Below are 27,992 nucleotides of genomic sequence, written 5' to 3'. Positions count from 1 at the left end.
AAACTCCTTTATATGTCCAATGAAGACATTAGTCTGTTTTGTTTAAATAACTCTTTTAATTAGCTGCTCGTGATGAAACAACAGCCTGACTCAAAAAGCTCAGTTTCCACTGCAGGTATCACACGCCGCCGCTTTGCAGCTCTGCTCACAGTTGAAGAAAAGCTCCAGCCGCTCTGATTAAACACTAATCTGGTTTACTAGCCCCCGCCGAGTGCCGTGCGAGAGCATCTCTAATACGAGATGCAATCGGGTCAATGAGACCGGCGATCGGGGACATGGAAATGAGCAAGTAGAGGTTTATTCCAGGCTGAAAAGAGAAGAAAAGAAACACAACGTTTCGGCTGTAGAGCCTTCTTCGGATATCAACACCCGAAGTTTTTCTTCTCTTTTCAGCCTGGAATAAACCTCGTCTTGTTCCCTTGTAGCCCACGCATGCTGAGGCAGCTCCCTACTTGAAATATTAATAACGAGTTTGCACGAACTCCGCGCGTACAACTCGCAGTATTTGGCGCCCTCCAGTGGTTGTAGCCTGTAACTACAAGTCAGCTTTTCCAGGAGGAGTTTGATCAAGATATCGATCGGATCTCTATCGTTCCCACCCCTTCTTGCATCGTCTGAACTGTCCGACTTGCTGGCATTAATGAAACGAACAGAACTGAGGCTTGCTTTAGGAATTTATTCAAATGAATAATTTAGCCTAAATTCAAAAACTAATTAGGTGTGATCATAGCAGGGAAGTATTTTTTTTTATCAGAGCAATAGATATAATTAAAACTTCAGTTGTATGAAGAATTATGAAGCACAATAAGAGGTAATTCATAGGATTTATTTCTTAAATGCATATATTCTTTTTTAAATCAGTAATATTTCCCTTTTAAAAAATATAGAATATCAAGAGCTCATTCAAGACAACTTAGAGCCACTGTAGACAAGTACATAATGGTAAAAATAACATTAATTATAATAATACTTTTTTTAAAATCCGTGCCATGGTATTTCTCTAAATAAACATTTGCACATTTAAGCAATGTATCAATGCAAAAAATAATAACGTATATAAAATAAAAGTGCTGTGGTGGCAGCAAGCTCTGCTGTGTGCTTCTCTCTAGAAGATGAAAGGAGTGTTTGCAGGGTTCAGTGGAGCGAGCAGGAATGTGGGTCTGGGACACCGTTGCGTCACCATGCTGCCAGGTTTCAGTTTAACGGCGGAGCGATCCCCTTTGGAATCAACTGAATTGGCCAAGAAGCATCACAGAAGGGTTATTCCAGGGGTGTCCAGTCCTGATCCTGATCCAAGTCCTGGTTTTCCGGTCCAGCCCCCAGCTCTTGGCTCAGTCAAGCAGAAGATGAGCTCAACTTGGGTATAAATGGGAAAAGGTGGAACAAAAACCCGGAGACTGGAGCTGGGCACCCCTGCCAGGAGCACTGTACCAGGATTAATCTCCTGGTTCGTTACTGGACCTTAATACCTGGGCCCTGGACTCTTCACTGCTCAGTGAGACAGCTGTTCTGTAAACTCTTACTGAATATTACTGCCTTTTCCAAAATCTGTGGGCAACAATGTAAGCATGCAGGAATGCAAGGATGTCTCACACACACTAGTCATCGTTAGGCCGAATGCTGGGAAAACAGTCCAGATTGGAGTGAAAACACCAGGAAACCCCACAGGTACAGTGACGCCTCACTTAGCACTGAGGGCGTGTTCCAGGGATGGGAGCGCTGTGGGAATCAGTGCTAACAGAGGCAGGTCTAGCCTAGATCAGAGGGGATGTGTTCAGGGACAGGAGCGCTATGGGAATCAGTGCTAACAGAGGCAGGTCTAGCCTGGATCAGAGGGGATGTGTTCAGGGACAGGAGTGCTGTGGGAATCAGTGCTAACGGAGGCAGGTCTAGCCTAGATCAGAGGGGATGTGTTCAGGGACAGGAGTGCTGTGGGAATCAGTGCTAACAGAGGCAGGTCTAGCCTGGATCGGAGGGGATGTGTTCAGGGACAGGAGCGCTGTGGGAATCAGTGCTAACAGAGGCAGGTCTAGCCTGGATCAGAGGGGATGTGTTCAGGGACAGGAGTGCTGTGGGAATCAGTGCTAACAGAGGCAGGTCTAGCCTGGATCAGAGGGGATGTGTTCAGGGACAGGAGTGCTGTGGGAATCAGTGCTAACAGAGGCAGGTCTAGCCTGGATCAGAGGGGATGTGTTCAGGGACAGGAGCGCTGTGGGAATCAGTGCTAACAGAGGCAGGTCTAGCCTGGATCAGAGGGGATGTGTTCAGGGACAGGAGCGCTGCTCCTGCACAGGCGTTCTTTAAGTAAGGAACTAATGGCCAGGACAGAGAACGCTGAGGTGACTCCGTCTAAGAGAGGCATTGCTGTATCTGCTAACCCCCCCCCATCATGGTTAAAAACTGACTTCTTTATCGCGGTCCCACCCCCCCGCCCCATAAAAAACAAGCCCTAAGTGAACAGCAACTGCATTGCTCATTGCTTCCACCAGGAGGCACTGTGCTCTGTTGGTCAAAGTACATAGTAACCCAGTACTGGACACCAGGCACTTCAAACCAGTTTAGGTCCTTGCAGGACACCTTGCAGCTTATTTTCAGCACATTTGGATGTACAGTACATCCTACTCAAAGTAAGACAGAGCGTCACTGGGCTGCTCCGATCCCCGTAAAACATGGATTGGGTGAAAATGCCAGGCAACGGGACTCGGGTCCACTACCCGGGAATAGGATGGAAAGGGGATGGCAGCAGGCTCAGAGCTCCAGAGGGATAAACTATCCCAGGAATTGAGCTACACTTCTATCCCTCTGTTGTTTTCCAGTAAGGAACTTGCTGTCCAGCTGGCTGGCTGAAGCCAGGCTCCTGGCTGTTTTAAGGCTCAGATTTGTCCTGACGTGACCTGTCTTGTGTGGAGGCCCCTGGTAAATAATGGCTGAGGGCTGGGGCAGTGCTGGCACACAGCTGGCACAGCTGCTGGCCGTCGGTGGGGCTCAAGACGCTGGTCAACACCAGGGCACTGTGCCGATGTGACCCGGCTGGGAGTGGTGCCGACCAGCTGTGCTGTCTGAGCTGAGGACGTTGAGCTGGGGAGGGGGGAGAGGCGCTTACAAGGGGCTCGAGGGGCAGGCATCTGGGGGTTCCACCTCCTTGGCCTGGGGCGCACTAGATGTCCAGCTTGAGTTTGTCGGGGGACTGGTCCAGCTTGGACAGCGTCTTCCTGATGCGCAGCGCGGTGAGCCGGGCAGTGGGGCTCTGGAACCAGCACTCCTTCATGAGCCTGGTGATGGCGGACAGCGTCTGGACAGACAGACAGATGGATGGACGGACAATTCAGTGAGAGGGACAGTTGGGCAGTATAGTCATGTGGACAAATATTTCAATCAGATGGACAGACAGACTGGTGGACAGACGGACAGTGAATTAACTGCACAAAATGATGAACAGACAGTTAAGTTAGACGGACAGATAGACAAGTAGCCAGACAGATATTCAATCAGATGGACAGTCTGATGGACAAACAGATGGATAGTTCAGTCAGAGTTCAGACAGCTGGAAGCTCGTTTGTCTGTACATCACCTTGGTAATTCTGACTTTTTTATTTAAATTTCTTGGAACCATTTCATTCTGAAAAGTCTTGGACTTCAATCTAATGTGCATGCGCCCTCCGCCTACCTGGGCCTGTGCTGTAACTCTACAGTCTTCCCTGCCCAAGAGAGCAGAATTCCACATGTCCACAATCCTCTAAGGCACTAACAAGGTCAGCCCAGTGGACTTCTTCAGTCTCAACAGGGCAACACAGATCAGAAGACACAGGTGGAAACTACAGAAAACAGGAGGTGCTTCTTTACACAAAGGGTGGTGGGAGTGTGGAACAAGCGGCCCAGCCATGTTGTTTCAGCTGATACTCTGGTTTCTTAGTAACGGCTGGCTAAGATCCTTGGCTCAATTAGTGACTAACTACCAAATGAGTAAGAGGGGCCGAAGGGCATCTCTCATTCGGAACCCTTCTGAGCAGCTCGGAGTGACTCACAGGGTGGGTGCAGAGCCGGTTGTGGACGCTGGGTCTCTGCTGGTCAACACACACCACCTTCTTCATCTCCTCGAAGCTGGGGTCCGACAGCACCGCGTCGAAGAAGGGGGGCCGGTAGTCCTCCACGATCCCTGGGGAGAGAGCAGAGTAGGCGAGTCCTGCAGGAGTGGAGAGCAAGTGGCCAGAGACAATCCTCTTTCAGCTACACTCCGGGACTCTGAACATCTCGCAAACGTGAAAAGGCAGACCGGGCCATAGGACTGTCCCCAGAGTTGCCATGGAGTGACCACAGCCTGGACATAGAAACTGGACACAGACAGACCTGGCTGCCCAGAGAGGACAGGCTCAGTGACCACAGCCTGGACATAGAAACTGGACACAGACAGACCTGGCTGTCCAGAGAGGACAGCCTCAGTGACCACAGCCTGGACATAGAAACTGGACACAGACAGACCTGTCCAGAGAGGACAGGCTCAGTGACCACAGCCTGGACATAGAAACTGGACACAGGCTGACCTGGCTGTCCAGAGAGGACAGGCTCAGTGACCACAGCCTGGACATAGAAACTGGACACAGACAGACCTGGCTGTCCAGAGAGGACAGGCTCAGTGACCACAGCCTGGACATAGAAACAGGACACAGACAGACCTGGCTGTCCAGAGAGGACAGGCTCAGTGACCACAGCCTGGACATAGAAACTGGACACAGGCTGACCTGGCTGTCCAGAGAGGACATGCTGTGCTCCCACTGCCAGCCAGGAGAAGCAGAGACAGAGATGCACTTTCTGCTGCACTGTGACAAATACTCAGGGATTAGACAAACATTCTTCCCAAAATAACTAATCGAATCCAGAATTCCCACTCATGCCAGAATCAGAACAGCTCCCAGTCCTACTGGGAGAGGGAACTCAATTTGGCTGCAGCCCAGTACGAGATCTCCTGTCACAGCCTGAGAAACAGAGAGTGAGTCTCTCAAGAAATAAGAATATTATTGTTCTAAATGTCTGCAAAAGATTTGCTAAATGTCATTGCTTTGACAGCGCTGTAATCCATCAGTCAGGCCAATAAAGGCCTTTGAGAAGCAGACAGAGAGAAAGAGAGGCAGGCTCTGGCACAGCTGACACACAGCTGTGCAAGCTGTGTGCAGTGGGAACCACAGCGCTCGGCACTCTGCTGGCCAGGCCAGCGAGCCATGCTGACCCCAGATAAGGCTGTTTATAATTAGTGCTATTCAGGACAGAGGGAGGGAGAGGGGTCAGAGCTGACAGCTCCCTGAATCCAGTCCTCTCTCACGCTCTGCCCTTTCTCCTCACTCAGAGCTGCATCTGTGTACTGATTCTGCATTCCTGTCTCTGCAGGGCAGCGTGTCCCAGGATAACAGAGTACAGACAGGCTGAGTGGCAGACAGAGACAGGACAGCACAACTACAACAACATGAATCAAAATCCACCAAATCACAACACAAGCCAAACACCTCACGACCTCGCCACTGGGACACACACAAGCACAACACAACCTGGAATGCTTCAGGACACTGGACAGACAACACACACTAGCTGAACAGTGCTGAAATAAACAGCAAAGAGAACCAAACTCTGACGAGGTGCAGGCTCACTGACCACAGCCTGGACATAGAAACTGGACACAGGCAGAACTGGCTGTCCAGAGAGGACAGGCTCAGTGACCACAGCCTGGACATAGAAACTGGACACAGAGAGACCTGGCTGTCCAGAGAGGACAGGCTCAGTGATCACAGCCTGGACATAGAAACTGGACACAGGCAGAACTGGCTGTCCAGAGAGGACAGGCTCAGTGACCACAGCCTGGACATAGAAACTGGACACAGACAGACCTGGCTGCCCAGAGTGGACAACTACGACTGGACATAGAGACAGACGTGTGGACAGATGGACAGACACACTGTAATAAAGCCCAGAGACAGACGTGTGGACGGATGGACAGATACACTATAATAAAGCCCAGAGACAGACACACTGTAATAAAGCCCAGAGACAGACGTGTGGACGGATGGACAGATACACTGTAATAAAGCCCAGGGACTTGATGAGGATGATGAGAAGACAGACCGTTGCGCTCTGCGCTTACCGTTGACGACGGTGCGGCGTGTGATCTCCCACAGGACCAGCCCCAGGGCCCAGATGTCAGTCTGCTTGTAGGACTCGAAGCAGTCGGTCCGGATGGACTCGTCCAGAACCTCCGGCGCCATGTAGCGCTTGGTGCCCACACGCGGGTTATTGCCAATGTCCAGATAGTCATTGGTCTGGGAGTGGATCACCGCCAGGCCTGAGCACACAGAGGAGAGAGGAGACACACGGCAGAGGGGGAGAAAGGAGTCAGTGGAGTGATGGAAAGAGAATTTATTTCCGAACGGGTTTTCCACAAACAGGGCAGTAAAGAGAATGTAGGAACGTCTGGATATACAACTGGGCTCCCCGGCTGTGCCAGCCCCCTCCCCCCTCACCCAGGTCGGCGATGCAGCACTGCCGGTTCCTCTTGACCAGGATGTTGCGGCTCTTGAGGTCGCGGTGGGCGATGGCGGGCTTGCCCTGCGTGCTGAGGATCTCGGTGTGCAGGTGCACCAGCCCGCAGGCGATGGACAGGCAGAAGCGCAGGCAGCCCTCGGGATCCACGCTGGTGTTCTGCAGGAAGTCGTACAGCGAGCCCAGCTCGTGGAAGTGCGTGATGAGCCACAGCTGGGTGCTGGAGTTCTTGGAGGTCATGTCTGAGCCGATGAACCCTGTCGGCGAGGAGGAGAGGTTGTGATAGAGGCCCACTAACGTACTGACAAGAAATACACTTCCCTCAACATATTAGAACTTGGTGTTCTAGAGGAGGAACCTAGTGTGTCTGAAGGACTGGGATTGTCTTGGCCCATAATCTCTTAGGACTGTAAAGAAGTAGCAAACCAGGCTTTTCCCTTATTATACAGTACCACACTATGTAAACAAAAAGGGAGATACAAGAAACTTCCTAAGAGGCCAGGATTGTTGGTGTACGTGCCTCTGGCACACCATGGACAACAGCAGACCTGGATAATGTGGCAATTCAGATAGCCCCAAACGAAAACTCTTTTCATCATGAGGACAATCTGCAGACAATGGCCCCCCCAGGACCAGGACTGGACACCCTAAGGACACACTGTCCGCCAGGACCAGGACTGCACACCCTGCAGACACACTGACCCCCCAGGACCAGGACTGCACACCCTGTCTCAGTGGTTCCTGTCTGCCAGGGCATGAGTGACCATGAAGAGCAGGACTCACCCAGGATGTTGTCATGGCGGAGCTGCACGGTGTTGTAGATCTCAGTCTCGCGGAACCAGGACTGCTCGTCTCGCGAGGAGAAGATCTTCACCGCCACGTTCTCGCCCATCCACGTGCCGCGCCACACCTCGCCGTACCGGCCCTTCCCTGCAGCACACAGACACACGGTGCACACCCATCACAGTCCTGCGGGCACTGTCAGCTGCGCTTACAACCAGGACTGGACACCCCGCAGACACACTGACCCCCCAGGACCAGGACTGGACACCCCGCAGACACACTGACCCCGCAGGACCAGGACTGGACACCCCGCAGACACACTGACCCCCCAGGACCGGGACTGGACACCCCGCAGACACACTGACCCCCCCAGGACCGGGAGTGGACACCCCGCAGACACACTGACCCCCCAGGACTGGGACTGGACACCCCGCAGACACACTGACCCCCCAGGACCGGGACTGGACACCCTGCAGACACACTGACCTCCCCAGGACCGGGACTGGACACCCTGCAGACACACTGACCCCCCCCCAGGACCGGGACTGGACACCCTGCAGACACACTGACCCCCCCCCAGGACCGGGACTGGACACCCTGCAGACACACTGACCCCCCCAGGACCAGGACTCACCCACGCACTCCACCAGGGAGATCTGGCGTGCCACTGTGCGCTGGACCAGGTAGGGCAGACCCGTGCCGCTGCCTGAGGTGCAGAACTCGTCGAACATGTCCTGTGAACAGAGACACGGGCACATCAGAACCTGCCCCGCAGTCTGCTTTCAGTGGCTTTCATCCACTGTCAGAACGTGGTCCACCATGGTGACCCTGGTGTCCTGGGAACACAGAGCGAGTGAAGACCAGAGCACTGCAGGGCTCTCACATGCTCAGCTCCCCTGACCAGTGTCTCTCTGGAAGGTGGGAGGAAACCACAACAGACCTGGGAAGAACATGCAAACACCCCACAGAAGGTGATCCACAGTGTAATCAAAACCAGGACCCAAGAGCTGTGAGGTGGAAGCACAAACTGCCTCCCTGTCATTCTGTCGCCCAGAATTGGGGAAACATTTCTGTTAACTACGGTATTGACCCCAGTATTAAATACAGCTCCTCTGCCCTTAACGAGGCTCCAGACCCCAGTATTAAATACAGCTCCTCTCCCCTTAACGAGGCTCCAGACCCCAGTATTAAATACAGCTCCTCTCCCCTTAACGAGGCTCCAGAACCCCAGTATTAAATACAGTGTGTTCAGAATCTCAATGTGCTCAGGCTGTGTGTGTTCAGGCTCTCAGTGTGCTCTGTGTGTTCAGAATCTCAATGTGCTCAGGTGGTGTGTGTTCAGGCTCTCAGTGTGCTCTGTGTGTTCAGGCTCTCAGTGTCCTCTGTCTGTTCAGACTCTCAGTGTGCTCTGTGTGTTCAGGCTCTGGGGGCGCTGGGCGACTGGCGGCCGGCGGCTCTTACCCCATAGGTGCCATCCCCTCCGCAGGGCACCTTCTCCTTGACGTCATCCGGGTCGTCCAGGGGTGGTAACCGGCGGCACCGGCGGCGGATCAGGAACCTCCAGGCCAGGCAGAAGATCCCCAGCGACAGGACGAACAGGAGCAGGAAGGAGACCGACAGCGCCACCACCAGGCTGCTGCTACGATCTTGATCTGCATATGGACACACAGGCACAGAGAGAGGGGGCTGGACGTCAGGGGTCACCCAACCACAGAGAGAGGGGGCTGGACGTCAGGGGTCACCCAACCACAGAGAGAGGAGGCGGGATGTCAGGGGTCACCCAACCACAGAGAGAGGGGGCAGGACGTCAGGGGTCACCCAACCACAGAGAGAGGGGGCAGGACGTCAGGGGTCACCCAACCACAGAGAGAGGAGGCGGGATGTCAGGGGTCACCCAACCACAGAGAGAGGGGGCTGGACGTCAGGGGTCACCCAACCACAGAGAGAGGGGGCAGGACGTCAGGGGTCACCCAACCACAGAGAGAGGAGGCGGGACGTCAGGGGTCACCCAACCACAGAGAGAGGGGGCTGGACGTCAGGGGTCACCCAACCACAGAGAGAGGGGGCTGGACGTCAGGGGTCACCCAACCACAGAGAGAGGAGGCGGGATGTCAGGGGTCACCCAACCACAGAGAGAGGAGGCGGGATGTCAGGGGTCACCCAACCACAGAGAGAGGAGGCTGGACGTCAGGGGTCACCCAACCACAGAGAGAGGAGGCTGGACGTCAGGGGTCACCCAACCACAGAGAGAAGAGGCGGGATGTCAGGGGTGACCCAACCACAGAGAGAGGGGGCTGGACGTCAGGGGTCACCCAACCACAGAGAGAGGAGGCGGGATGTCAGGGGTGACCCAACCACAGAGAGAGGGGGCTGGACATCAGGGGTCACCCAACCACAGAGAGAGGAGGCTGGACGTCAGGGGTCACCCAACCACAGAGAGAGGGGGCTGGACGTCAGGGGTCACCCAATCACAGAGAGAGGGGGCTGGACGTCAGGGGTCACCCAACCACAGAGAGAGGAGGCGGGATGTCAGGGGTCACCCAACCACAGAGAGAGGGGGCTGGACGTCAGGGGTCACCCAACCACAGAGAGAGGAGAGAGAGGCTCTGGCCCACCTGGCTTGTTCAATTAGTAATAGTGATCATTCAGAGTTTATGGCATTTAAACAGCACGACTCATCCCACAGGATACCAAAGCCCTTCACACACAGGAGGGGACCCAGTTCCTCCCCAGTGAAGAGCAGCCCCTCCTGGGAGACACACTGCAGCCCCACTGCACAGCAGCTCAGGGCAGGAGAGAGACACTGCTGCTCCAGGGGGTGAAGGGAGGACAGACTGTGCAGGAGCAGAGTGGGGTTTATCCAGGACACAGGGGTGACACCCCCACTCTTACAAGCAGGGTCCTGGGATCTTCAGAGAGCAGGGAGTCAGGACCTCAGGTTAATGTGTCATCTGAAGGACAGCGCCTCCTACAGCACAGAAATTCTGGACCAGAGTGAAGAGCCCCACCTACAGGCCCTACACCCTTGCAGCAGAGACCTGGTTTTCCTTAGAGCACTCCCATCTTCATACTGACCCGGCCCAAGCTACAAGGTGTTAAATAGCTGCTAAGGGTTTGATCCCCGAATATCTGCCAGAAGCCTCGGGGTGGACTCTGGACAGCCTACATCAGTGATCCAGCCAGAGCCTGTTTACCGAGGACTGTGGGAATCAGCCACTGTGCACAGACACGCTGACGGCACCCAACCCTGCACAGACGCATGTTTCTGTGGCCAAACAGAAAGTCGCAGGCTGTTGGATTGGCAGATATATTTTCTCTGACAATCGTTGACTCCAGACAACGTTTTCTGAGTTCTCTGCACACCTTCTCCCGATCCCTCCCAAGGATTCTCGTCATTTCCTGTTTCTTCACTTCCTGGTGAATTTTATTTTCTGTATCTGCTCCAAGTGCAAAGGTTATCAGCTTTTACTGGTCCTTCATAACCTATTGTACTCTACAGTTAATGCACATTTGGTCATAGTTTCCCAAACATTTTCCAGAAAAGTATATTTTGGTGCATTTTTCCATGACTTTTCCAGGCCTGTAAATTAAGTCTGCAGTTTCTCCAGGAAGCCAAGCTTGACCTCTGTCTGCTTGCTGCCGGGCAGAGTGACCACCTTGCAGTACTAGCCGCAGACACTAGGTGTCAGCACTTCCCCCTTTTCCGCACAGGAGGCGCTTTGGCAGACAGGCTGAAGCAATCTAGGAGCACAGCCCTTGGAACAGGGTTATGAAATTGCTCTTAAATGAGAAATATAAACTGTCAGATTACAATATACTCTTGCTTAACTGCATACTCTCACTTGCTTTCCCTGCAGAAAAATAACAAAAAGTATTACAGAAGTGTATTGTAATATTTGTATCTCTTTTGCACTAATATGATAAAAATGACTAGAGTATTTAGCTTTGGCCAATAATAAACTGTGTATGAAATCTAATCCACGGTGACCATCCTGAAAAGATCAGGAACACTGATCAGCTGACCAGTAGCTCTTCACTCTGGTCCAGAATTTCCAAACCAGTGACCAGTGTGGTGATGGGGGACTCCGTGCTGTAGGAGGCGCTGTCCTTCAGATGACACATTAACCTGAGGTCCTGACTTCCTGCTCTCTGAAGATCCCAGGACCCTGCTTGTAAGAGTGGGGGTGTCACCCCTGTGTCCTGGATAAACCCCACTCTGCTCCTGCACAGTCTGTCCTCCCTTCACCCCCTGGAGCAGCAGTGTCTCTCTCCTGCCCTGGGCTGCTGTGCACTGGGGCTGCAGTGTGTCTCCCAGGAGGGGCTGGGTCCCCTACTGTGTGTGTTGCAAGATAACATGAACATTGTGTATGGATGAAAAAGGCTTCCGAGTCTCCTACTGAGCTGGACATCATTCAGTGAAGAAGGCCAGTCCCAGGCAGGACGCTGGCCGGTAGCGGTACCGACACCGATGATCCAGACACAACAAGGCCACCAGATGGCAGACTCGGGCGCCTCACACAGCTACTGGCACAGAGAGCAGAGCTGCTTGCACTCCTCCCAGCATGCAACTTCACCACAAGTGACATCAAGCACCCACCACGCGGCGGGTCCTCCCCGCGCCGTGTGCCGTTCGGCCTCATCTTGTTGGCGTTACAGAGGTCCGTGCTGCAGCACGTGGTGTAGATGCTGGGGTGGCTGTGGCACTGCAGCTTGGCGTCGCCCGAGAAGCAGCCCCTCTTCACCGCCCCGTCGTTCTCGGTGTGAAAGCACACTTCGCCCCTGCAGGTCCGGCCCTTGCACGTGCTCAGATGCTCGCAGGAGCACTCCACCCACTGCGGCGCCGCGGGGTCTGGGGGGAGAGAGAGCTCCTTTCCCGCACACAGCCTGGCAGGCTGGGGGCGCCGACGGGACGCCCGTCCACCGCAGGGCACACACACACTCACACACGTGCGATTTGGAGACGTCAATTTGCCCAAGCATGCACACCCAAACGCACATGCACACACACAGACATACACAGGCGTGCGCTTGCACCGTTATTTACAGATGTCAATCAACATGCATGCACGCTTGTGCAGCAATTTAGACTCCATTAGCCAGCACAGCATGTGTTTTCCAGGTGGAAGAAAATCAGACCACAAGGAAAAAAGCCAATGTAGACCCATGGGAACATGCAAACTCCACACAGAGGGTGTCCCAATCCAGAATTGAACCCAGGAGGCAAGAGCTGTGAAACAGCTACCCCTGTGCCAACCTTACACACTCCCTCCCTGCCAATATTGCATCAGCTCGCCTCATTGTGAACCCTGGCACTCTGTGGGACGTGACCTCTGGTACTGGCGCCTGTCAGACTAGCTGCTTCCTTCGTGGGGGCAGGGTGTAGTGAGGTGCAGCGAGCCACAGGGGGGCGCTCTGTTGCAGCGACTCAACACAATCAAAGCAGCACTGTGTGCTGAGCAGGTCTCTGGGAAGGCTGAGTCTATCCCTGCTGATCAGAGGTTCCCAAAGCATACTGCGAAACCGTGATGAGCGCACAGGGCTTTTCTCTCCCAAGATGTGTTGTACATTTTCGGTCTTGTCTCTCTGCACCGGGGGGGATGGTGATGAAAGTGAGGAAGGAAGACGTCAGGCATGTGAGCAAGGGGGCAGGGCTGCGCTCTCTGGCTTGTGCGTGACAGAAGGAGCCGGAGAGGAAGTAAACAGGAAGCCGCGAGAAGACGCTGGGCAGGAGTCAGGAGAGAGCGACTGTCTCTGGGACTCCAGGACCTGGGGGAGGGGGGAGTCTGGGCGTCACACCTGGAGATTTATTCCACCCCCCCACACTCTTGCTTTATCGTCAAAATCAAACAGATTTCCTCCGAAGGTCTTTAAAGAAGGGAGTCTAAAAAACAGGTCTGAGAGACCCAGTCTGATCAGGAACATCCATTATCTGAAAGCTTCTTGTACCTGGTAAGGGCAGTGGGAGCCCAGAGCCTGTCCTGAAAGCACAAGGCACAGGGACGGGCTACACCCTCACACCCAGGACACATGGACGGGCTACACCCTCACACTCAGGGCACAGGGACGGGCTACACCCTCACACCCAGGGCACAGGGACGGGCTACACTCTCACACCCAGGGCACAGGGACGGGCTACACCCTCACACTCAGGGCACAGGGACGGGCTACACCCTCACACCCAGGACACCTGGACGGGCTACACCCTCACACCCAGGACACCTGGACGGGCTACACCCTCACACCCAGGACACAGGGACGGACTACACCCTCACACCCAGGACACAGGGACGGGCTACACCCTCACACCCAGGACACCTGGACGGGCTACACCCTCACACCCAGGACACCTGGACGGGCTACACCCTCACACCCAGGACACAGGGACGGACTACACCCTCACACCCAGGACACAGGGACGGGCTACACCCTCACACCCAGGACACCTGGACGGACTACACCCTCACACCCAGGGCACAGGGACGGGCTACACCCTCACACCCAGGACACCTGGACGGGCTACACCCTCACACCCAGGACACAGGGACGGACTACACCCTCACACCCAGGACACAGGGACGGGCTACACCCTCACACCCAGGACACCTGGACGGACTACACCCTCACACCCAGGGCACAGGGACGGGCTACACCCTCACACCCAGGGCACAGGGACGGGCTACACCCTCACACCCAGGGCACAGGGACGGGCTACACCCTCACACCCAGGACACAGGGACGGGCTACACCCTCACACCCAGGGCACAGGGACGGGCTACACCCTCACACCCAGGACACCTGGACGGGCTACACCCTCACACCCAGGACACCTGGACGGGCTACACCCTCACACCCAGGACACAGGGACGGGCTACACCCTCACACCCAGGACACAGGGACGGGCTACACCCTCACACCCAGGGCACAGGGACGGACTACACCCTCACACCCAGGGCACAGGGACGGGCTACACCCTCACACCCAGGACACAGGGACGGGCTACACCCTCACACCCAGGGCACAGGGACGGACTACACCCTCACACTCAGGGCACAGGGACGGGCTACACCCTCACACCCAGGACACCTGGACGGGCTACACCCTCACACCCAGGACACCTGGACGGGCTACACCCTCACACCCAGGACACCTGGAAGGGCTACACCCTCACACCCAGGGCACAGGGACGGGCTACACCCTCACACCCAGGACACAGGGACGGGCTACACCCTCACACCCAGGGCACAGGGACGGGCTACACCCTCACACCCAGGACACCTGGAAGGGCTACACCCTCACACCCAGGGCACCTGGACGGGCTACACCCTCACACCCAGGACACCTGGAAGGGCTACACCCTCACACCCAGGGCACCTGGACGGGCTACACCCTCACACCCAGGACACAGGGACGGGCTACACCCTCACACCCAGGGCACCTGGACGGGCTACACCCTCACACCCAGGGCACAGGGACGGGCTACACCCTCACACCCAGGACACAGGGACGGGCTACACCCTCACACCCAGGACACAGGGACGGGCTTCACCCTCACACCCAGGACACCTGAACGGGTTACACCCTCACACCCAGGACACAGGGACGGACTCTCACACATGCGTAACCTAACCAGCCTGTCTTTGGAAGGTGGGAGGAAACCAGAGCACCTGCAGGAAACCCGTGTGGGCCTGGCCAGAACATGCAAAGTTGCAGAGATGAAGCCCTGTCCAGAATCCAGCCCAGGATTAGCTTTGCTAACTGCCCTGCCAGTGTGCCTGTTTTTCCTGATCAGGCAGCTGTCCATGTGGCAGACAGTGGTGCATCAGTGTCCTGAACCCAGACAATGAAACACCCTCAGGTTCAAGGAGCACCGGAAGGGGAAACTGGGGTATTCTTTTCTCTGAATGTGCTGTGTGCAAGCGTGCTGGTACTATCTGCACTGCAACTGCCTCGTGTGCCCCGAAAACAAAAAATAGAGAGCAATCAATAGCAATGCAAATGCAGAATTAGATATTGGATCCAAGTCTTGTGTGGTATGGTGGTGCAGTGGCCAGCATTGCTGCCTCACAGTCCTGGGGTCCTGGGTTCAGTTCTGGACATGGGGTGCTGTCTGTGTGGAGTCTGCATGTTCTCCCTGTGTTTGTGTGGTTTTCCTCGCGGTGCTCTGGTTTCCTCCCACAGTCCACAGCTAGGTAAGTTAATTGGCTTCTGGGAAAATCAGCCCGGGTGTGAGTGTGTTTCCTGTGATGGACTGGTGTCCTGTCCAGGGTGTACCCCGCCTTAAGCCCACTGCTTGTCAGGAAAGACTCCAGCTCCCCAGTGGCACTGTTTTGGATGAATCGATTAAGAAAATGGATGGATGAAGATCAAAGTCTAAAAAATCCTCAGTGGTGCAGATAATGTCACCCAGGGGGACTCACACTGTCGCGAAACAGGGACATGGGGTCACTAATATAAAGTAAGAGGGAGTTACACAAAGAGTTGTGGGTGTCTGGAACAGCTAGGTGGTCAATGTCCACACTCTGGGCTGAGGTTTTAGACACTCTCCTCCAGACCGATGGAAAAAGGAGGAGAGTGCGTCTCTCACAAAGTTCCTTGCAGTTCCTGGGAAGTCGCAGGAGGGCACTGTTTTGCTGGGCGTAGGGAGAGCCCTTGTAGATGATTCTGAACTGGACACTGCCTCTCGGAGAGTCCCGGGTTAGCGACATGACCCGGGCTCGAATTGTGAGCCTGGATCACAACCTCGCACTCTGAGTGAGTACCTGTGCCAGATAAACACTACAGGATTCCCCCTCTGAAGACACCATTTGACACTTGACCCCGAGCACAGGGTAACTCCCTGGTAAGCAGGCGTGCACCCTGATACTCCCTGACGATTCGGGCAGCTCGTAGGCATGGAGTGGCCCTGTCCAGGTCTGCTCTGGGGGGGCGCAGAGATTTATAGTGCCGGGCAAAGCAGGAAGACAAAGACTTCCTCTCTGAGCCATTGTGCTGCTCTGATAAGGCCACATCTCGAAATCTGCAAGGAGTTGATCTGCCCCGCTTACACACACACACACTGCTCTTCAACACACACTCCTCCAACACACACACACTGTTCCACAGCACACACACACTCCTCCAACACACACACACTGTTCCACAGCATACACACACTCCTCCAACACACACACTGACTGTTCTACAGCATACACACACACTCCTCCAACACACACACACTGTTTCACAGCACACACACACTCCTCCAACATACACACTGACTGTTCTACAGCACACACACACTGTTCCACAGCACACACTCTCCTCCATGCGCACACCTGCTTGCAGTCACTCAGCCCACAGGACCACCTCTCCAGCCCTGCGATCTGCCACACTGTCAGTCAGGACTGTCGCGCCTCAGACTTACCAGCCAGGCCTGCCATGAGGCAGAGGGACAGCACGGCCAGCAGAGGCACGCCCATCCCTGGGGAAACACAGGAGAGAGCGATGTTAGTGACACACTGCTGAGAGCTCAGGGACTGGGAGAGACTGGGAGGCAGTGTGGGCTAGTGGGTAGAGCTGGGAGAGACTGGGAGGCAGTGTGGGCTAGTGGGTAGAGCTGGGAGAGAGAGGCAGTGTGGGCTAGAGGTTAGAGCTGAGAGAGAGGGAGGCAGTGTGGGCTAGAGGTTAGAGCTGAGAGAGAGGGAGGCAGTGTGGGCTAGAGGTTAGAGCTGAGAGAGAGGGAGGCAGTGTGGGCTAGAGGTTAGAGCTGAGAGAGGGAGGCAGTGTGGGCTAGAGGTTAGAGCTGAGAGAGGGAGGCAGTGTGGGCTAGAGGTTAGAGCTGAGAGAGAGGGAGCCAGTGTGGGCTAGAGGTTAGAGCTGAAAGAGAGGGAGGCAGTGTGGGCTAGAGGTTAGAGCTGAGAGAGGGAGGCAGTGTGGGCTAGAGGTTAGAGCTGAGAGAGGGAGGCAGTGTGGGCTAGAGGTTAGAGCTGAGAGAGGGAGGCAGTGTGGGCTAGAGGTTAGAGCTGAGAGAGGGAGGCAGTGTGGGCTAGAGGTTAGAGCTGAGAGAGAGGGAGGCAGTGTGGGCTAGAGGTTAGAGCTGAGAGAGAGGGAGGCAGTGTGGGCTAGAGGTTAGAGCTGAGAGAGAGAGGCAGTGTGGGCTAGAGGTTAGAGCTGAGAGAGGGAGGCAGTGTGGGCTAGAGGTTAGAGCTGAGAGAGAGGGAGCCAGTGTGGGCTAGAGGTTAGAGCTGAGAGAGAGGGAGGCAGTGTGGGCTAGAGGTTAGAGCTGAGAGAGAGGGAGGCAGTGTGGGCTAGAGGTTAGAGCTGAGAGAGGGAGGCAGTGTGGGCTAGAGGTTAGAGCTGAGAGAGGGAGGCAGTGTGGGCTAGAGGTTAGAGCTGAGAGAGAGGGAGGCAGTGTGGGCTAGAGGTTAGAGCTGAGAGAGAGGGAGGCAGTGTGGGCTAGAGGTTAGAGCTGAGAGAGAGGGAGGCAGTGTGGGCTAGAGGTTAGAGCTGAGAGAGAGAGGCAGTTTGGCTAGAGGTTAGAGCTGAGAGAGAGGGAGGCAGTGTGGGCTAGAGGTTAGAGCTGAGAGAGAGGGAGGCAGTGTGGGCTAGAGGTTAGAGCTGAGAGAGAGGGAGGCAGTGTGGGCTAGAGGTTAGAGCTGAGAGAGAGAGGCAGTGTGGGCTAGAGGTTAGAGCTGAGAGAGGGAGGCAGTGTGGGCTAGAGGTTAGAGGTGAGAGAGAGGGAGGCAGTGTGGGCTAGAGGTTAGAGGTGAGAGAGAGTGAGGCAGTGTGGGCTAGAGGTTAGAGCTGAGAGAGGGAGGCAGTGTGGGCTAGAGGTTAGAGCTGAGAGAGAGAGGCAGTGTGGGCTAGAGGCTAGAGCTGAGAGAGAGGGAGGCAGTGTGGGCTAGAGGTTAGAGCTGAGAGAGGGAGGCAGTGTGGGCTAGAGGTTAGAGCTGAGAGAGAGGGAGGCAGTGTGGGCTAGAGGTTAGAGCTGAGAGAGAGGGAGGCAGTGTGGGCTAGAGGTTAGAGCTGAGAGAGGGAGGCAGTGTGGGCTAGAGGTTAGAGCTGAGAGAGAGGGAGGCAGTGTGGGCTAGAGGTTAGAGCTGAGAGAGAGAGGCAGTGTGGGCTAGAGGTTAGAGCTGAGAGAGAGAGACAGTGTGGGCTAGAGGTTAGAGCTGAGAGAGAGGGAGGCAGTGTGGGCTAGAGGTTAGAGCTGAGAGAGAGGGAGGCAGTGTGGGCTAGAGGTTAGAGCTGAGAGAGAGAGGCAGTGTGGGCTAGAGGTTAGAGCTGAGAGAGGGAGGCAGTGTGGGCTAGAGGTTAGAGCTGAGAGAGGGAGGCAGTGTGGGCTAGAGGTTAGAGCTGAGAGAGGGAGGCAGTGTGGGCTAGAGGTTAGAGCTGAGAGAGAGGGAGGCAGTGTGGGCTAGAGGCTAGAGCTGGGACAGAGGGAGCGAGACAGGCGGTGTGGGGCCTGGAGGACAGCGGCAGGGCTTGGGGCTGCGGTCAGGGACAGTCCCCTGGTGACAGGGAGATGGAGACAGAGCCAGTGTGAGCGACAGGGCTCAGTGAGGGAGGACTGGGACGGGGGAGAGCTCTGTTCTGCTGCCCGGACGCGCTGTCCCACGCAGCTCTGCACCACGGGGCCGCCGACAATGCCAGGGAGGAAATGAGCTCCCCTCCAAAAAACAAACAACACCAGACCAATCTGTCTCCATGTCCCGTCTGCCCACTAATTGCCCCCCATCGGGGGTGGGGTGGGGGAGTTCTGAAAACTCATTGTCTGCTTTTCTCTTGCACGCTGTCTGCTCGTTTGAAACAGTTCTCTCACTGCAGTGCTTTCAGCTCGCAGGGTAAATACTGGTGTCTCGCTTCCTGTCGGAGAGGGGAGGTGGACACGCCCGTCTCCGCGGCAACCGGAGCCGGGTCTCCAGACTTGTTTAGATTTCGGCTGAGATGGGAAGTCACGCAGGCTGGGCATGTGTGTGTGCGTGGGGGCGCTGGGAAACATGCTCCTCCGTCTTTTGAGAGAGCAGATTCAGGAATTCCAGCTGTCCCAGGGCCTGGCCACTGAAGCACGTCCGCCATCGCGGTTCTCCCCGCCTGACGGCAGCCGCGCCGTCTTTGTTTGGACCGGGGTGCGAGACGGGCCGCAGTGACGCTGCCCTGAGCCTCAGACGCTGTTCACGGCTCTGCTGCCCTCACTCTGCATGTCTGCTCCCCGCAGAAACACAGGTCAGTCCTGTGCGTTTCAGTCCAGCGGCTGATCCCGACGCCCCTGTGCTCTGTTGTGTGAAAAGTGTCCTTTCAGCTCTGTGGTGGGAGACGAGAGCTCCTGCTGACTGACCGGGAGCCCTGGACCACACCAGGCCAGCATGATGACTGGTACCCAGGGGCTCCCGGTCACTCATTGCGAGCTGCTCTCCACATCCCCACAGAGCCCTGCCTGCTGGCTGCTCGTGTCCAGCCGAGCCCGAGCTGCCGGGAGGGTGTTTGAGGAGACGCTGGTCAGTGAGACCTAGGCAGCGAGGTGGCACAGCAGTCAGCGTTGTTGCCTCACAGCGCTGAGGCTTCGGGTTCAATTTCGAACCTGGCGTGCTGTCCGTGTGGAGCTTGTATGTTCTCCCTGTGTTCACCTGGGTTTCTTCCCACAGTCACAAGACATGCGAGTAGGTTAAGTGGCTTCTGGCAAAATTGGCCCTGGTGCAAGTAAGTGGGTTTGCGTGTGTGTGTTCCCTGTAATGGACTGGCGTCCCCTCCAAAATGTTCCCTGCCTTATGCCTGTTGCTTGCTGGGATAGGCTCCGGCTCCCGTGACCCTGTCCTGGATGAAGTGGTTAGAAAATGGATGAATGGATAATTTATAATACTTCTAACCAGGCTCAACAGTGGTTTTTAGGTCACTGTACTTTTACTGAAGGGCATTTGTCCAGTAATCAACATTTATATATCTAATTAAGGAAGTAATTTGGTTAGACCACAACCCAGAAGACACTGGGCTCTGCAGGAAGTGAGTCTGACACCCCTGGGGCCTGATGGATCTAGAGACATATAGTATGTGCTGTCTCCCCCTGACATCATAAAAAATAGATTTCTCCCCCCCCCGAAAAACTAAAGCTGTTTTGTTATTATGGAGATGACAAAGATCTCTCTCCCTAAATCAAAGCATCTGGGAATTGTTTGGGATCTGGACAATCAGCCTCAACACGGCTGCCCGCAGACAGCAGGCCCCAGCAGGGATTCGAGCGATCCTGATGAAAGAGGCCCCTGGCTCCTCTCCCTCTCTCCCACACGCGCTCCCACTTCCTCCGGTCGTGCCGAGATTCAGTCTGGCAAAACGACCAGAGCCTCCTGGGAATTCTACCCATTGTTCCACAGTTTTCTGTCCTTGGGAGTTTTGGCCAGCACACTGGGACTTGTTCCATATTGCGTTTTCTTTTCTGGGGTATTAGATCATGTGCGCCGGTACTGTCCACACTCAGCAGACAGGCAGGGAGAGGTGCGCAGAGCTGAGGATGGCTACACACAGCACATCTGTCCAGCCTGCTGTCCACTGTCTCCTTCTCCTCCATCGTCTCTCCCTCTTCTAGATCATCTCTCCCTCTCCTCCGTCTCTCTCCCTCTCCATCATCTCTCCCTCCCTCTCCTCTGTCTCTCTCTCCCTCTCCATCATCTCTCCCTCTCCTCTGTCTCTCTCTCCCTCTCCTCTGTCTCTCCCTCTCCTCCGTCTCTCTCCCTCTCCATCATCTCTCCCTCTTCTCCGTCTCTCTCTCCCTCTCCATCATCTCTCCCTCTCCTCCGTCTCTCTCTCCCTCTCCATCATCTCTCCCTCTCCTCCGTCTCTCTCTCCCTCTCCATCATCTCTCCCTCTCCTCTGTCTCTCTCCCTCTCCATCATCTCTCCCTCTCCTCCGTCTCTCTCTCCCTCTCCATCATCTCAAGACCTCTCCTCCAACTCTCTCTCCCTCTCCTCCATCTCTCTCCCTCCATCATCTCTACCTCTCCTCCATCCTCTCTCTCCCTCTGCTCCATCAATTCAAACAGCTTTTTTGGCATGACTGGTAAATTACAGTGTTGCCAAAGCATATACAGTCAGTACAAGATCTGGAGACATTTACAATACAAATACACCATACAACACTGACCCTGTACTTCGTCAGAGTCTGTTTCTTTTTGCTGTTTCTCATCCTGATCAAATTTTCAGCTAGTGTGTGTTGTCCATTTAGAGTCCTGCAGCATTCCAGTTTGTGTTGTATGTGTGTGTATGTGCCAGTGGGTGAGGTAGTGTAGTGTAGCTTGTGCTGTTGGGTGGTTGGTTTTGATTGGTGTTGTTTTAGGCAGGGTCTTGTGCTGGTAGGAATGCACAGCACTGTTTCTCACGTGGAACCACGATTTGACCAGTATTTGATTAGTAATGGATATTGGCCTAATTTGGACCTGCACATGGTTTTAGGAATTTTCCTCTGCACATGGAGGATGTTTCTACAGACCTCCATGAGCAGAGTTCCTATGGGATATTTGTCCCATTAAGTGTTATCCTGGTCTGTGAGTGGACCCCACACGTCCATCCAGCTTTCTCTCCCCCATCTCTCTCCTTTTTTTTCATCTCTCGCTGTCCTCCATCTCTCTGTCATCTCCCCCCCTTGCCACTCTCATGTTCTGAAGATGACCCCTACCCAGAGGTGCTCACGCTACACTACAGCCGGCCCTACTCTGCACAAAGGGATCTGAACCAGCCTTGCTGTCGAACATGGTGACCAGGGGTCTTTCAGGGAACAAATTGCAGATATCTGCCAGGATCAATAAGCTCTAGCTGGAACCCGTCTTATCTCCCTGTGCTCTGAACTCAGGCACTGCGGCCGTTAACTGTCCATTTGTTCTAAACAGTGGAAAGTGTCTCGGGCATCTCAATATTTCTCAGTAAAAGTGCACAAGACCCCCAAAAAAGTCCTGTTCTTAACACATCCATTAGATTATCTGTTTAATTTGCACTCCATTCTTTTTCGAATCCACTTTATCCAGCACAGGGTCACGGGAGAGCCAGAGCCTATCCCAGAAAGCAACAGGGGAAAGGCCGGGTACACCCTGGGCAGGACACCAGTTCATGCAGGGAAGACACACACACATTCGCACCAGGGCAAATTAACCCACCAGCATGTCTTTGTACTGTGGGAGGAAACCGGAGCACCTGGAGGAAACCCATGTCAACATGAGGAGAACATGCAAACTCCACCCAGAATGCACCCCAGGTCCATAATTGAACCCAGGGCTTCAGCACTCCAAGGCAGTAATGTTTACCGCTGAGCAACCATGCCACCCTCAGTTTAATTTCTTAATTAATAATAATTTAAACTACACGAGTCTCTCAGGTCTCAGTTTAATTGCTATGAGATGACAAGGGATGAGTTCACCAACGCCACTGTAAAGTTTACTTTTTAAAAAAAATACGTGGGCGTACAAGCAATCCAAACGCAATACTCAAAGGTTATTTAAATTCTGGAGTTCCCGAAGGGCTCAGCTGGCAAAGGTACTCAAACAGGCTGAGCTCTGTGATTGTGGGTCTGAGCCATGCTCATGCCACTAGCCGACTGTGACCGGCACTCCTCAAAGGGTGGAGCACAGCTGCCCATGTCTCTCTCCTCCAATCAGGCTGTGCTGCCTGAGACATGTGACTCAGAGATGGGCGGGGCGGTCTGCCTGCACTTCCTCTTCCTCACCTGTGTGAGGTCACAGGGGTCGGAAGTAGAGATCCGAGACTTGAAAAACCACACAGCCAGTGACTGCAGGTAGGGGAGGTAGCACAAAGCTTAAATGTAAAAGATCACTTAAAACTCTGCGGAGCTGTACGAAGAGCAACCCAGTGGATGTGAACTGTGTGGAGAACTATCCGCAGAATGAACTGGAATGACAGCCAAATTAATTACATCCGTCATTAAACTGTAGAAGGCTCTGCTGCCAGTACAGGAGCTGTGGCCCAGAAGACTGTCTGTATGTGTCCCGCTGATACTGGGAGGAACGCTGGGAAGGCACCTTGGAGTATTGTGGCATAGAGCAACACCTCAATATCAATTTGATTTTAACTTCTGCACTGCTTCAATTTATTACCCTTGCGTGCAACCTTCTCACAACCCACTCAATGCTGTGCAAGCTCATGTACTGTATTCCCCTGTGAGAAGAGGGTAACATCACAGGACAGAGCAGTGAAGCCTAGCAAGACTGTCGTCAAAATACAATTCAGAGTAGTAATATTGTGGTAAAAGCACAATACAGCGTAGTAAAGCCCAGTGAGATCAGGGTAATAGCACAGTAGGGACAAGTATGGGTACGATGCTGTGGTCCAGTGTGGTAAAAGCCACACCAATGGTAAATGTAGTGTGTGGACTCACTCTGGTAGGCTGTGACATATGCATGGCCCTCTTGAGCTACTCTCAATCCCCCTCTCAGTCATTGGCCTTGAGTGAGTCAAGCTAACTTAGGGGTTTTCACTGCTATAAACAAATCAACAACTTTTTCAAAGGTGGACATTTTTTTTGTTGGTATATTTATCTTTTAGCTTTAAAGGTTTCATTAAAGGACTGTCCTACACTGACAGGCTGAAGGAACCGAGTCTCTTTAGTCTGAAGGGAGTGTCTTACACTGACAGGCTGAAGGAACTGAGTCTCTTTAGTCTGAAGGGAGTGTCCTACACTGACAGGCTGAAGGAACCGAGTCTCTTTAGTCTGAAGGGAGTGTCCTACACTGACAGGCTGAAGGAACTGAGTCTCTTTAGTCTGAAGGGAGTGTCCTACACTGACAGGCTGAAGGAACTGAGTCTCTTTAGTCTGAAGGGGGTGTCCTACACTGACAGGCTGAAGGAACTGAGTCTCTTTAGTCTGAAGGGAGTGTCCTACACTGACAGGCTGAAGGAACTGAGTCATTTTAGTCTGAAGGGGGTGTCCTACACTGACAGGCTGAAGGAACCGAGTCTCTTAAGTCTGAAGGGGGTGTCCTACACTGACAGGCTAAAGGAACTGAGTCTCTTTAGTCTAAAGGGAGTGTCCTACACTGATAGGCTGAAGGAACTGAATGGCTCTGTCTTGAACCTCAGTTGAAATTGAAGACTACGGGGGCACCTGATACAAGTATTCCAAACCCTTTAAGACACTGACAGAGCGTCATCTGAATCCACAGTGAAACCAACCAGAGGACACAAGCTAACACAGGTTTTCATCACTTTTCATGATCTAACCGAGACCTTTATTGAGCTGATAACGTGACTCCAATTGAAAAGCAGCATACACTGGGGAGGGGGTGGGGGCAGGACATGGACTGGGATTTCAACCAAAGGACCCCAACCCCACTGCCGGGGAACCCCAGTCCAGCAAGTGTTGTTGATTCAAATCACTGATTTCAAAAGACCAGGAACAATTTCATTGTGATCCATCGCGCAGGTGGTTTTGGTAGTGTCAGCTCTTTAGAGATCATCAGGGACTAAACTCCTACTATAGATTGGTGGCACGGTGGCACAGTGGCTAGTACTGCTGCCTTGCGGCGCTGGGGCCCTGGGTTCAGTTCTGGACCTGGGGTGCAGTCTGTGTGGAGTTTGCATGTTTCCTCCAGGTGCTCCAGTTTCCTCCCACAGTCCAGAGACACGCTGGTTGGTTAATTGGCCCTGGTGCGAGTGTGTCTCTGTGTGTGTGTGGCCTGCGATGGACTGGTGAACCTTGCCTTGTGCCTCTTGCTTGCTGGGATAGGCTCTGGTTCCCCCACCACCCTGTACTGGATAAAGCACTTAGAATATGGAGGGATATGGAACGTACCTGAGATCAGCCCTAAAAGAACCACATTTCCTTGACTGCACAAACGCCTGAACCGATCATTAACTCTTCCCTGCTCCCTGGCATTAGTACCAGGCGATTTGGGGGGAGCATGCTGTACTGGGGCTCCCCAGGACCAGGGGATAATGACCTTGGGTTGTAAGGATCCAGCACAATAATCCGATCACCTTTGTTCTCCTATATGGGTCTCCAGCCCTGGTCCTGTAGCGCCGGTGTGTCCAACTCGGTCTTAACGACCTCAATACGCAAACTGGACTAATTACCCAGCTTCTCCCAGCTTTGTGTGCTTTAACGAGAACGTGGAGAAACTGCACGCACAGCCGTTCCCCAGAACCAGCGCTGGACTGCCCGCGAGTTAGAAGCTGGACCCCAGCGATCTTCCTCGGACTGGGGCTCCCCCCTCTTCAGAGGAGGAGGGCGAGAATCAAGCAGCAGGAAGAGGGGAGATGAAGGAATCACAGAGTTTAGACTCTGGGATTAGATTTCTGAATTTAGGGAAGAATGTTTCTCTAATCCCAGAGTATCTGTCACAGTGCAGTAGGAAGTGCACCTCTGTCTCTATTTCTCCCCGCTGGCAGTGGGAGCACAGCCTGTCCTCTCTGTGTCGCCCAGTTTCTATGGCCAGGCTGTGGTCACTGAGCCTGTACTTCGTCAGGGTCTGTTTCTTTTTGCCGTTTCTTATTTTGGTCAAATATTCGGCTAGTGTTTATTGTCTGTTTAGGGTTCTGTAGCATTTCAGTTTATGTTGTGTTTGTGTGTCCCAGTGTGTGAGATATTGCTGTTTGATCTGTGCTGCGATGTGGTTGAGTCTGACTTGTGGTGCTCTAGCAGTGCTGTCCTGAGGCTGGCTGGTGTCGGTGTGGATTGGGTCAGTGAGCCTCAGGATCAGCTGGCTCAGGGGGCTCTGTTTTGGGCTCAGCTCTTGGCTCAGCAGGGCTTTGTGGTGGTAGGAATTTTGGTCGCTGTCTCTCTCGGTGGCACTGTCTCTCTCTCTCCATCAGTATTACTGTCTCTCTCAGTGTGTCCCTGACTGTCTCTCTCTCTCCACCAATATTAATGTCTTTCTCTATTACCGCCTACACATCTCTGACTGTCTCTCTCCATCAGTGTCACTGTCTCTCTAAGGGTGTCTTTGACTGTCTCTCCATCAGTTTTACTGTCTCTAACTATGTCTCTCTCCATCAGTATTACTGTCTCTCTCAGTGCGTCTCCGACTGTCTCTCTGTGTGTATGAGTCTTTCTCCAGGCGTGTCAGTGTCGCGCTACTGTCTCACTCTGTCCTGCAGTGTCGCTGACGGTCCCAGTCTCCGGGGTGCCGGGTTACCTGTGGTTGCGGCTCCGCGGCTCTCGGGAGAATCCAGTCTTCTCTCTTCCCTTCTTTCTCCGCGCTGGTCTTCAGGCGCTCCTCATTGCGAGAAAACGCCTCAAATGTCCGGTCTCCGTAGGAAGGAACACCAACAATCTGTCGAATTGAAACTGTTCTCGCTTCTCCCCGGGACCAGCGATTAGGTTGGTGGGAAACTCAGGAGCCCAGGAGCTGAAGGCTGAGAGGAATTCATCTTAACTCTCGGGTTTCTTTTTTCCTGAAGGCACGAATCTTGAAGTCTTCACATGATTAACAGCAGGCTTAAAGGCTAAAATCCGCCTTCAGCTCCTAAACCAGAGAATCCAGTTACAAAACCCTCCCACTGGGTCCCAGTGAAAACGCACACCAACTCAAGTTTTACAGCAGAAGCGCGGCGAGAGCGCCCGAGCTCGCTCCCGGGGAAGATGTCGGCGCGCTGTCCCCGAGTCCACGGCAGCGTGTGGCGTTGCGGACTGCGGGCCAGATGTTGCGAAAGTGTGTGGGTGCGTTGTGTTGTATTGGGAGGTGGGGTCCGGGTTATCTTCGTCCGCAATCTCTGCTGCCGATAAAGCGAGGCGGGCAAGCTCGGTCTGGACGGGGACCTGTCGCCATCCGCCCTCCCTCAGACACTGACAAACAGGCGCCCCCCCCAACTCGGAGCTCCTCCGGCCCCGGCCGAAAGCGAAACGCTGCCGTGTTCCCGATGGCTCGGCCTGATTAGAGTCCCACCTCTTATTGTGTGTGACGGGGTCGCGGCGTGCGGAATGCGCGCTCTCTCTCTCTCTTTTTTCTCTGCGCCGTTTTCCTGTTTCTCACCAGGGCCTCAGCTTTCCTCACAGTCTCCGGCACTGGCGTCGCCCACTCCGACAGCATAATGAGAACAACCCCAGAAGCACTCCGTCCGTGAAACGTGTTTTCCCTCACAAAGGCCCAGTCGGGAGAAACACACACACACACATATAGATTTGGAGATAGGGCTGTGTGTTTGCCTCAGTGACCCGTTGCATCAAACGGAGCAGGCGACCCATGGTGTGAGCCGTGTCCGAACCCCAGCAGCAGTACCGCCTGAGGCGGAAGCACCCTGGGTTGTGTTCCACACAGGCGTTGTGTGTGTCCCGGTGGGTGAGGCAGTGTTATTTGCCTTGTGCTGTGATTTGATTTGACCTGGCTGAGCTGTGCTGGTTGGTGTCAGTGAGCCTCAGGACTTGCTGACTCAGGGGGCTCTTCTCTAGGCTCGGAGCTCTTGGCTCAGCAGGGCCTTGTGGTGGTAGGAGTTCTGGTCACAGCTTCTCAGGTGTCACCGATATTAGATTGATATCTTCTGTATGTTGATTAGCAGTGGGTACTGGCCTATTTCAGCCCAACACACATTGTTGGGAGTTTTTCTCTGCACACGGAGGACGTTTGTGCAGACCTCTGTGGGGTTTCTCTGGGGTGTGTTCACAGTTTTGTGAATCCTGTGTCCCTCTCCCTCTTTCTTCCCTGTACTTAGATTTTCCCCAGCTCTCCCTCTTTCCTGACTTTCTCTCCCGTCTCATTTCCTCTCCCTCTCTGT

The 27,992-nt window shown here is 54.2% G+C and overlaps 1 protein-coding gene across 1 annotated transcript; it reads right to left on the bottom strand.

Annotated features, from left to right (window-relative positions):
• Positions 1-36: 36 nt before the first annotated feature.
• Positions 37-27,888, bottom strand: acvrl1 (activin A receptor like type 1). Its single transcript, XM_069187386.1, has 10 exons — positions 26,417-27,888; positions 16,712-16,768; positions 11,906-12,157; positions 8,770-8,960; positions 7,943-8,042; positions 7,309-7,455; positions 6,507-6,782; positions 6,131-6,328; positions 4,026-4,156; positions 37-3,292 (listed from the first exon to the last, which is right to left on the bottom strand). The coding sequence occupies exons 2-10, from the start codon at positions 16,764-16,766 to the stop codon at positions 3,158-3,160; spliced, it is 1,485 nt and encodes a 494-aa protein (XP_069043487.1). The 5' UTR covers positions 16,767-16,768; positions 26,417-27,888; the 3' UTR covers positions 37-3,157.
• Between the last annotated feature and the right edge of the window lie 104 nt (positions 27,889-27,992).

Source organism: Lepisosteus oculatus, chromosome 1 (genome assembly GCF_040954835.1).
Source record: "Lepisosteus oculatus isolate fLepOcu1 chromosome 1, fLepOcu1.hap2, whole genome shotgun sequence".
NCBI classification, from domain to species: domain Eukaryota; kingdom Metazoa; phylum Chordata; class Actinopteri; order Semionotiformes; family Lepisosteidae; genus Lepisosteus; species Lepisosteus oculatus.
This window is presented reverse-complemented; position numbering and strand designations above follow the sequence as displayed.